Here is a 12333-nt window from a genome sequence, read left to right as displayed (position 1 = left end):
ACTTTGGAAGGATGAGACATGAAGTTAAAAAAAAAAGAAGCAATCAGGAATTCTCAACCTTTATCCGGATCAGCAGAAGCACCAGGGCTGGATAAACCGTAGCTTGTATCTCTCTTAAGAGGCAGTAGATATAGAGACCTAAAGGAGTGGGACTCAGGAAGACCAATCACAGGGATGTATAGCATAATGTAAGATTGGATGACCTTGGACAGTAGCAGATCTGCCATTGCGGAACACCATGAGGTTAATTTCCCATTTACACTGTGCCTTGGACCCAGGTATTACCCGGGTCGGCACCCTGTTTATACTGAAACAGTCTGTCCTGCATGTCACTCACAGACACTCTCTTGAAGTAGAACTCTGCATACCCAGCCAATCAGCAGCTTTTAGGCATAACCCGGGGTGGCGCAGTTTACACGAACAACCTTTTTACACTGAGCCATGACCTGGGTAGACCCGGCAATAATCCAGGCAGTGGAAAAAGGGTATAAGAGGAAAATCTCCAGTGGTGCTTGATGTTGTGCTACCAACAGAGGACGGTGAAATTTCCATTGCTGCAATGTATGTCAAAATAAAGCCTGATAAATCTCCATGCTGTGACCATTGAACTCAATACATTACAGGGTTCAGGCATTTATAGATAGATAGATAGATAGACTATCTAGTAGGTGTTTTGCTCCACCTCATTACCATAGGCCCCATTATATTATTACTTCCCTAACTTCCCACCCCCCCATTGACTATAGACCACTCAGAGGTCTTCGATCCTAATAAAAAGTACCTATCCACACCCCCTTAGTACTGTTGCACAAAATAATAATAATAATAAAAAATAAACGTATTTATAAACCAACCACCCTTATGTAATGCCCCATCCCTAGTGAATACGCCTATTTTCTCTGTTATTGGTAACCCTTGAACCTTGGATCCATCGTAGCACAACAATATCAGGTATCCAAGTGAGATCTACGTCAATAAACGGTCTATGCTGATGACCTTTTACTCCCCATCACTAACCCCATTGCCTTTCTCACCCCTTTGCTGAATGAACTTGGTACCTTTGGAAAGATTTCCATCTTTAAAACTGTGACAAAATGGAGGTAATGGGAGGAATTCAACTGCGGCTGAATCCATTTGCCTAGATGAGTAAGCATGGCAGCGAGGCAGCCTGATCTCTCACAAAAGTGTTCACTGACCCATAGGGAACACTGTGCAAAACTGGTATTCAGCCAGCTAGGCGAAGTGCCTCATCTACCTAGCACCTTCTAGAGCAGGGCTGGCCAATTGCGGCCCTCCAGATGTTGGTGAACTACACATACCAGCATGCCTTGCATCAGTTTCAGCATGGCCACATAGCAAAACTAATGCAAAGCATCCTGGGATATGTTGTTCATCAACATCTGGAGGACCGCAATTGCCCAGCCCTGTTCTAGAGGATAATAGGTAGAATCTGATTGGTTGCTATGGGCAACATCTCTCACTTCAAGAGCTCACACTTTAGTAAATGTAATTAATAATTGATTGTTAACAGTGGCGGCTCTTACCAGTATGGAGGAGGGGGGCTGCCGCAATGCGGGCCCCTCCAGTCTGCTGCCGCCACTGCCATCATCCCCGGCCACCGCTGCGCTCCCCAGTCCCCTGCACAGGCCAGCGCATGCGTAGTAACTTCGTACATACTGCGCGTACGCTGGCCCAAGCCTGCGGGGGGGGCTGCTTTTGCAGCAGCCCCCGGAGGCTTGATCGGGTTCGGCACATGCGCAGTATGGTCCGCGGTACTGCTCATGTGCAGAACCCGTTTTGTGGTCTGCTTGCATTTGCGCAGAGAGAGGCATCCCGGAGGGAGGGAACACCTCCCATTGGGACTGCCTTGAGTGACTGGCAGGTCAGACTTCCAATAGGAAGTCACTGCAGTCTCACAGACAGACTGCATCTGGCTTCACTTTAAAAAAGCTTACGTGAAAAATGGTGACTGCAGAGGAGGCTGCTTTACAAATCTGCTTTTGAATGACAAAAATACATTTTACTTTACAAGTTTGTACTTAAAAAAAAAAAAAAACACATTTACACACAACAGTTAAAACAACAAGAAACAGACATGCAACAATATATACAACTAGTTTAAGGCCTGTCACCTTGAACGGTGACAGTTTTCAGCACACAAACTCTTCACCCTACCCCCAGTCCCTATCTGCTCCAACCTCTAATCTCTGTCTTCCCAGCTCCCTCTCTCCATATCTAGCAAGTCTGAAACAGATCAGTGTCACTGCAAAAAAAAAAATTCACTTTCTGTTATGACATCTTTTAGCACACAAAGGAGTAATTGGGACTGTCGATTGGCCTCTAGTGGTCACTGGCAGTACTTCACCTCTAAGAGTTGAGGAGCAGTTAGCCTTTTACTGTATATGTATAGATGATTTAACCAACACCCCCTCGATTTAACTGAACTTGATTCCGGCATCATTAAGTCATGAACATATCTTCCATGGTTCCAAATGTTCACCATGAATTTATAGGTTGCATGATTGAGGATGTTGCTTTAAGGTGCCCATACATGCGTTTGCACCATGCGATGCGCGCTCCTGCCTTCTGATCGTATCACATACAAAACGCATGCGTTGCGATGCGATCCAGCCCATAACGTGTGCGATCAATGCACAGTGTATGGGCACCTTTAGGCTACAAGGCGGGAGCCCCCACAATACATAAATGGCAGATGCACTGTGATGATTCTCTGGGATCCATTCATAAGGCTGTATTCAATTGTTTTCACATTGAGTTTTCAAAAAGTACTTGTGCATCCTCCCAAACCAATCCACCAAAAAAAAATAAAAGGACACCAAACTGTAAAATAAAAATGTACAATTAAATGTTGCAGGGGCCTTGACAGTACATAAATCTTCAGTATCCATGTTACTAAATAATAATTTGCTTAGCAATTTAGACCTAATTGTTCTGTGTAGTTTACAGAGAACAACAAACAGCGCAGCAGGTGCAGCTTTGGGAAGTGACCAACCTTTTTAGCGCCTGCTCCAAAGACTCCTTTTCATGGTGCACGTCCTGGATGTACGAGGAAACCCGAAAGAGAAATTCCTCAAAGTTTGCTAATAACTCAGGTCGCTCTTTGCGTAGACGGATCCACAGATCACGAATCTCTCGGTGTCTGGTAGGGAGCACAAAGCAGGTTTAATAGGCTAGACAAAGTAAGGAACTGGGATAGAGCAAGATAAATCATATACTTAATGTGGGTGCTACTTGCCTAAGGAAAACTGGGAGGATGACTGACAATGGATCTAAAAATAACCTTGGCACATACAGAGTTGTGAGTTACTTATTCAGCTCCTGTTCACTTGAATCATTCTGACTTTATTAATATTAATCAAACTTATTGTACAGCGTTCATGTACATACATGAGAGATGTGATAACATTTGCAAAGTGCTTTTAGGCCCTTATTCTGGTTCACTCGCAAAGGCAACCTCCTTATGAAATGGACAGAACCATGTGCACTGCAGGGGGGCAGATGTAACTTGTGCAGAGAGAATTAGATTTGGGCGAGTTATTTTGTTTCTGTGCAGGGTAAATACTGGCTGCTTTATTTTTACACTGCAATATAGATCTCACTGTGAAGTAAAACTCCACCCAAATCTAATTCTCTCGGCACAAGTAACATCTACCCCACCTGCAGTGAACATGGTTTTGTCCATCTAAGAAGGATTTTGTCAGAAAGAGAGAACTAGAATAAGGCCCTAAGACTGTATTGCAATACAGGACATCATGTGTACAGAGTTAGGGCATCACTGACAGTGTAATGGTTAGCATTACTGCCTCACATCGCTGAGGTTATGGGTTCAATTCCCATCATGGCTCTAACTGTGCAGAGTTTGTATATTCTCCCAGTGTATGCGTGGGTTTCACTTTGAAGTAAAACCCCACCCAAATCTAATTCTACCTGCACATGTTACATCTTCCCCACCCATCCCTGCAGTGCACATGGTTTTGTACATTTGAGAAGGAATATGCCTTTGTGAGTGAACCAGAATAAGGGCCTAACATCAGACCAACTTTCCTCCAACCATCCAACTAGTTGCTTGGTTGGAATAAATATATAGTACTGGATGGGAGCAAATGTAATATTTACTACAGAAATTTGCTCCCAAAATCTGGAAAAGGACAAAAATTGTCGCTCAGACACGGTACAGTAGTTGGACCTGTTTGATTTAAACAAGTTGACTGAATGTTTTTGTCCATTTTCCTGGGTTTGTGAGCACATTTCTGATTGTCCTTAGCTTCTGTCCAGTACCATATTTTTATTCCATCCAAGCAACTAGTTGGATGGTTGGAGGAAAGTTGGTCTGATGTGTGGCCAGCATTGGTGTATATATACTGCAGGTCACAAAGTCTTTTGTCTGCCTTCCATTTTACAGCAGAGGGCACAGAATTACTTAAGCCTAGGGATGAGTGGTTTGATTTGACTTGGGTCTTTTTGAAAGTTCGAATGTGAAAACGAGGCAAGTCATCATACAGGATGGACGTGCTGGATCTCATGTGGTGAAAAGATGAGGGATTTTTCTTTTTTAGCCCTGAACTGCTCATCACTAATTAAAGACACACAAATACCTGTTGAACACAGAAAAATGAATGATGTTAGAATGTACCAATTATAAGGGATGATGTTAAAACTCACTATTTATCCAAATATTGGGCCTTATTCTGGTTCACTCCTTTTGGCAAATTCCTTCTCAAATGGACAAAACCATGTGCACTGCAGGTGGGGTAGATGTTACTTGTGCAAATAGAGTTAGATTTGGGTGAGTTACTTTGTTTCTGTGCAGGGAAAATACTGGCTGCTTTATTTTTACACTGCAATATAGATTTCACTTAGAAGTAAATCCCCACCCAAATCTAAAAGGGGGAGATATATTGCTCAGCAATATATTGCTGAGCAATATATTGCTCAGTCTCTCCTTTTCATCAGCGCCCAGAGATGGTCGCTGATGAAAAGAAACTTCTGCCGGGGGAGCCACAGAGGTAATCAGCTGGTCGCAGGAGCAAGCTCCTGCGACCAGTGATTATAACGGGGCTGAAAACAGGAGCGCGCACCCGGCGATTTATCGCCGGGGCACACTCCAATCACTGGCAATATGGTCACCAGCGACCACATTTCCAGCGATTTCAGCAAACATCGCTGCCCTGTGTACACGGCTTTATGAACCAGAATAACCCCCAAAGCCTACATATATGAATACTTTTTGTGCATGACATAATTATATAACGTGCTATAGAGGATTACATGACATAATATGAGTGCTTCATTGCATTCACTAAACTAATGTTACGTTTGTTTGGTTCAGGATCTGATTCTTAGGTCGGCCATAGCTAGTGTCTCAAACAGGAACCAAAGCCTAGATTGAAAAGAAGTAATCCGAGTACCACTGGGAGGGTATTTCTTATATAGATATGACCTGCAGTGTAATATCTGGTCCTGTTCTGTCCATTTACATAATACTGACAGTTTGGACCCTATGTAAAACAGTTTAATCTATAAACCGGCTCAGTTTGTTGAGGTCACAAAAATTGTTTAAAGTACAATGAACTTGTAAATAGCATGTAAAAGAGGCAAATACAGAAGAATTTGTACAGAAGTCAAATGAAAGAAAAAAAACTAAAACATTACATTACACTGGTGATAGTGTACCATGTATAATGTAAAGTGTTTATATTGTGCTTTTGTCCGACATGACTCAGTGGGTGGGGGAATTCAACTGGTATTACTGCCGGTCTCCCATCTAAAGTGACACAAAGATCATGGGGCAGTAACAATTGCTGGTGGGTATCGTGCTGATCACATTCATTATGGTCAGGTTTAGCCATGCTTCAGGTGGCCATACATCAGAAAGACCGCGCTTACAATCACTATTGTGTCCAACTTTCCCTTCAACTCCCTGTCAGTCGTTGGTGGTTTTTGGACACACAATGTACTCATGGTATACGGTCTAATTAAATTAACCACACTTAGGTCGACAGTCATTAGATCGACACGGTTGGGTCGACATGCAACTAGGTCGACAGGTGTCTAAGGTCGACATGGGACAAGGTCGACATGGGTTTTTTCACTGTTTCTTGAGCCGACAGGCGGTATTTCATGCCCTACCATCCACTAGGGCGTGGTGGGAGAATAAAATAGTGTGCCGAGAGCAGCGAGGCACCGTGCCGGAAGCATAGCGAGTGGCTGCAGTTGACTTCCAACTGTGTCCATGTCGACTGACGACATTCGGGTCAAAAAAACGTGAAAAACCCCATGCCGACCTAAACCCATGTCGACATTGTACCATGTCGACCTAGACACCTGTCGACCTAGTTGCATGTCGACTGTCAACCTAATGACTGTTGACCTAAGTGTGGTCGATAAAACGTTCCACACCCGTACTCACAATCAGTCATACAATCAGTCGTACAATCAGTCGTACATTTAGTCGTACAATCAGTCATACAACTGAGCTGAGATTGTACGATTGGGTACAATATCTTTCTGGTGCTGAAAAGGTCCACTTTTCACCTATTTCAGCTCATCGCCCCCAGGGATGTGGCAGTTAAGGAACACAAGGCAGACTTTGACATTTAGGGGTCAGAGGGCAGGCTGCATTAGGTAAGTAGGGGTCAGAATGCAAGGTGTAAGAGTGCAGGCTATTCAGTGTATCCAGTGCCAAGCGTGGGGTGTCCTGGGGTTGGGGGAAAATCAGGAAAGCAGACTGAGGGAAGGAACAGGTTAGGTGGAAGGGACCTGGAGGCGGGCAGAAAAGGGCGGTCTGTGTGGGGAAAGAGGCTGCCTGGATGATCTCTGTCCGGACAGTAAACATGCCATTAGTAACACAAGGGGCAGCTCTCTCCGTAGGAGCTGCTCTTTTTCGATGACTTCTGGTCCCTGGACTAGGCGACTGTGAGTGATGCAATCCAATTAGATCCCTCTACAGCACCGATGCTAATTGAATCTGCCATTACCCTCCCCACTGGAAACCCGGCAGCTGGGACATACAGTACAGTAGTACATATGGGAAATGCAGTAAGAACCTCAAAACCGGGATTTTACAGCATTTTCCCAATAGTTCATCCCGGCCCCTACGAGAACATATATTTGAGCATCTTTTCTCAGGCAAGCTGGGACACAGAAATGTGTTTTATGAATAGATAGGACAGAATTATATGGACACAGCAAAACCTACTCTTGGAATATGCGCGTGGCCCCCAACTGCTCCATAGTAGTGCAAAAAAGCATTTCCTCTGTATCATCCTCATCTTCATCTGACCATCCAGACTCAAACGTTTCTTCCATTGCTCGTCTCTCTCCATCCTCTACTCCATTTGTTATATTGACCCCAAGTAACTTTCCTGGAAGTAAGAGAAACAAGCTCAGTCAAAAAACACCCCCCAAAAACCCACATGTACATTCAGAATATAGCGTCCAGCACAACAATGAATATGTCAAAACTGAGTAAAATCAACCCAGTATGCAGACAGTTTAACAATGAAAGTATTTTAACAGTGTCGGCTTCACAACTTCAACCATGATGCAATAATGTCATTGTTATGCAGATCAGCCCAGTGTACGACAGTCAGCATATTACGCACCGGTAAGGATGTCATGCAAGTACCCATTACAGAGCAAGTTGTACAACTTCATGTTGCCTCCTGTATTCTGCAAACATACACAACAGCCTACACATGGGCAAAGAACAAGAAGCTGCTTTGTGTCTTTTAAAGATTGTCCCATAACATTCTATATATAAAATGACAAGGTGTGGATTGTGGGTGATTAATAACGACCTTCAGGCTTGTGGCTAGAGTTTGTCTTTTAGAAAATAATTAACACCTTACTTATCAATTCTAGAAATATTAGCTAAAGCCACTGGTTCTCATCCCCCCCCCCCCCCCCCCCCCTCTCATGTTTCCCAGCACGTCATGTGTTGGACCTGGCAAAATAGATAAAAAAACGCCCGCAAAACCTGCTGAGGGTACTTGAAGCCCTATTTAAAGGGAATCTTAATAAAAAAAATCCTGCTGTGTACCTTACAGTATTATAACCTCTTCTTTATGCAGGATCAATTAGCATAATGCTTTCGGCAATGGAGCCAATGCAGAGTGGGACATTGGTTTATCTGCTATTGCTTACATGTTATGCGTTGCTGTACAGAGAATATGTAATCATTCAAAGTTCATGCCCCAGTGGAGCTTACCATCCCTACCACTGGTACACTTATGCACACACACACACACACGTAACCTGCCAGTGTGCCTTTGGGGTAAGGCGTAAGCCGGAGCACATAAAGGAAATTCACAGACACAATAAGGACACGCTCCACTCAGATGTCCCCTGGGGCAGGACATTTGAGCAAATTATCACCGTCCCACAGTGCTACCCAACGCATTCTTCAAACACCTAGTAATGGAGGCAGTGTTTGGAATATTGGAACTGGTGTAACAAGAACCATGCCTTGCAATCAAAGGTTTCATTCAAGACAAATCTCATCACCAAGCTTTAAGCTTTCAGCAATGACCAGTGTAGGCGCTAGTCTAAACACAAAGTCCACCAGCTGCAGTAAGATATGGTGGGGGAGAATCTGTTGTAGAGAGAGAAAAGGGGGGGGGGGGGGGGGGGAGTTGATACCACTTTAACAATGGGGCAGAAGTGACTGTTTGAAAATGATCAGATTGCATTTCGGCAGTTGTGGAGGCGTTGGGTATCGCACCTTCTGGAAACAAGGTTATTGATAATAGCAAGCGGCATGAAACAAGTGACACAATGTTTTTACTCTGGGATTGTATAGCACAGCGTAATATGACGTACACTAGGCAAAGACAGCAGCACATGGTCACTTCTAATACATATATAAAATGATGACTGGGAGTAGTGGTGTTAAATTTAACAATGACCTGAACATATTTTCCTTCTACATAGCCCTTAAAAGCTGGATTTAGCAATGTTGATTTTATCTGATGGAAACCTTCACCACAACTTTGTTGTGGACCATACATTGCTGAAACCTGCGTCCCTAAAGTGCAAGTCCCCATATTCTTCTTCTCTACCCTTCCATTCCTCCTATCTAAGCAGACCACTATATAATCCTAACCAGAGGTCATCAAACGTTACATGCCTGACTCAAGAGAATGGATTGCTTCAATGTTTACTTCCCTACCCGTCCTTCATTGTTTGTAATACCTGAAAAATGTAATAAAAGGCTCTAGCGAACAAATATTAGTATAGACATTTGTAAGCAATTGTTCTTAAAAAGTGATTCCAACAAAGATCTCCAGGCGTGTCTTTTTTTTTTTTTTTTTTAAATGGTACTTATGTAGTATCTGGGCTGCCGATTTTTTGATTGTATGCCTTAAGTTAAGGCATACAATCAGATGCGATGCGATGCGATATCGCATCGCATCGCATCGCATGCGACCATCGGATGCGATGACCCGATTTTTCCATAGGAATCAATGTTAAAATGGACTGAGTCCATTTTAACATGGAATTCAATGGGAAAAAGGGGTCCTTTTCATACCCCTACTATCCAAGTGGGCATGGAGTTGGATATAAACCTGTGGCGAGCGTAGCGAGCCACCGAGCCCGAAGCGTGGCGAGCCCCGCGAGGGGCCGGTATTCTGTGTCCCCTCGCGGGGCTCGCTACGCTTCGGGCTCGGTGGCTCGCTACGCTCGCCACAGGTTTATATCCAACTCCATGCCCACTTGGATAGTAGGGGTATGAAAAGGACCCCTTTTTCCCATTGAATTCCATGTTAAAATGGACTCAGTCCATTTTAACATTGATTCCTATGGAAAAATCGGGTCATCGCATCGCATCGATGGTCGCATGCGATGCGATGTGCCCGATTCGACCCGATTTAGAAATCGGCAGCCCAGATACTACATAAGTACCTTTTAAATAGATCCACGCTCTGCTGAACCTGTCATAATGCCAGTGTCCATCCATCAAAATTCTATGTGTGGCCTACTCACGAGTCAAAGAATTCTCCTTGCACTCATGTTTGCCTGGAGTCTGGGGATTCAGAGCAGGGCTGTCCGGTTGTGCTATGGAAGCTATGTTCCGGGCGGGATTTACTACAGCAGAAAATGCAGTAAAAACTCAGAAAATCCCATGCCTGTAGCAAGTGTTACCCATTCTACCCTAAGGTGGATCACCACACAGCCACAGAATCACTCTGTCCACGTGCAGAGGTATCTCTGGGTCCTAAACCTAGAAGCCCAGTGATTGCAAAGGACAGTTCTTTAACTGGGAGAGCCGTCCATTGCAATACTGACCACTTTTAAGTAGATGGTAAGTATGTATGCAGTGTGGCGGGCTTTACTGTATTGTGATACTTCGTACATCCTGCCGTCATCACTGTAGTGGTTCTTTAATCATGGTGAAAACTGGAAGCAAGGCAATGTTAGATACTACTCAGTGACAAACATAATAGGGTTAGAATTAAAATAATAAGTTACCAAGGCCCATGCTGAACTCCACAGGAGTGAGGTAGCCATTATTGCTCTGGTCAAGGCTGTCAAATACAGCTTCCAATTGTTCGGGAGTAAGAGGAAGTTCATTCTGTAGCCTCTAATAAAAATAAAGTCACAAGTTAAATAAAGCTGTGGTTCTAATACACCGCAATCATCCGTATCACTCTTAATTAATATAAATGCTTTTCCTTTTGAGCAAACTGAAGTCACTATAGTGACACCATCAGTGTGGAGGATGATGCTAGCACACCATGATCCCCCAACTACTACACACAGAAAAGGTTGATGAGCTATTAAAAAAATTGTCCTCGCCTCCATCCTGACACTCAGAAATGAGGTACGCTAAATTGAAAGAGTAAATGCCCATCTTAAATTAGGTAAGTCTCACAAGTAAATTGTCTGGTGATCAGGGTGGAGGTAGGGAGACCAGGACTGAATGGTGGGCCTGCCGCTGCCGATGATCCCCACTGTGAAGTGCAATGGATGCCTAGTCTGCTTGTGGACCAGAAGCAGTTTGCATAGTCCTGGCAGACACCCTGTAGATGAAAATGGGGCAGATGTATGAAAGCTGGCAAAGAGATAAAGTGGAAGAAGATAACGCACCAGCCAATCAACTCACACCTGTCATTTTCAAAAACCACTGATTGGCTGATGCGTTATCTCTTTCTACTTTATCTAAAGTGTATCTCTTTACCAGGATTAATACTTCTGCCCCAATGTTACATGTAAAACATTAAAGGATACGGTCACTAGGTCGATAAGGGGAAAGTCGACATGCATGAAGGTCGACTTTACTGAAATATAAAAGGGTCATTAGGTCAGTCGACACAAGCATTCGGTCGACATGGGGAGTTTCACTTTTTTATTGAGCCGACATCATGCCCTACCATCCATTAGGGAGTGGCGGGAGAACAAAATAGTGTGCCTGAAGCATGGCGAGTGCAACAAGCCATTTGATAGACGGTACTAGATAAGCTTGACCCTGATTGGATGCAATGGGCAGCTGCTTGCCATCTTCAGATTCTAATATAAACAGGACTTTTCACTTCCAGGAAACTGAACAATGCATAACTGAGGACATCACCCAAGCAGATTATCAGTCTTGTTTCATGAAATCATTCAGAAAACTGGTTATGGATCAATCTGTGACATTGCTGGCCAGAAGCTACAGAGCATATTTAAGGTGAACCTACCTGCAGATCCCGTTTGGTTATTAGCCCCTTTTCCTCCTTATCACACAGCTGGAAGAGTTCCTCTGCTTTTCCCATCATCTCCTCAGGCTCGCTGACCAAATGGGATGGAGAAGACTTCTTGGAAGTTTTGAACCCTTTCCTTCCCCTAAAACATGGGGAGCATCTCGGTGAAGTACCCATCTGCTCCATGTCTTCAGGTGGTGGGCAGGAATGTTCCTCCACCCGTCAGGCGATAGCTGCAAACAGCACAGAATACATCAAGTGTAAGTAAATGTTGATTATCATCTGTATAGAAAACCCCTAACTGTAATGGTAGGCACCATAGCTAGAACCAAAAATGATCATGAGTTAAAAAAAAAAAAAAAAAATGTTGTGTAAAAAAAAAAAAAGATTATATTCCCTACATAAAAAAGTAAACAGAGGTCATTATGATAAATAAAAATCTGTCAATTTCACACCTATTTTGTCAAATTCACTTGGCACTCAAAGGGTTAACTGGGCAAACTAATATTTTTCAGACTTTGTCCACCCCATCTCCTATAATTGCACTACAGTCACACTACAAGCTAGCCAAATTCACCCGAACTACAAACAAAACTGACAGACATTACGGGGGAAATTTACTAAGAATATG

General features: G+C 43.6%; 1 protein-coding gene across 3 annotated transcripts in view; it reads right to left on the bottom strand.

Annotated features, from left to right (window-relative positions):
- Positions 1–12333, bottom strand: part of CRACR2B (calcium release activated channel regulator 2B) — an 83407-nt gene that overhangs the window by 34139 nt on the left and 36935 nt on the right. For all 3 annotated transcript variants that reach the window (XM_083165414.1, XM_083165413.1, XM_083165415.1), the window contains exons 2-5: positions 11700–11935; positions 10492–10603; positions 7220–7385; positions 3014–3160 (exon numbers count right to left, since the gene is read on the bottom strand). In XM_083165414.1, the coding sequence (XP_083021540.1) occupies positions 3014–3160; positions 7220–7385; positions 10492–10603; positions 11700–11888 (614 nt within the window). In that variant the 5' untranslated portion in view covers positions 11889–11935. The remainder of the gene's footprint in view (positions 1–3013; positions 3161–7219; positions 7386–10491; positions 10604–11699; positions 11936–12333) is intronic.

Source organism: Crinia signifera, chromosome 11 (genome assembly GCF_055691185.1).
Source record: "Crinia signifera chromosome 11, ASM5569118v1, whole genome shotgun sequence".
NCBI classification, from domain to species: Eukaryota; Metazoa; Chordata; class Amphibia; order Anura; family Myobatrachidae; genus Crinia; species Crinia signifera.
This window is presented reverse-complemented; position numbering and strand designations above follow the sequence as displayed.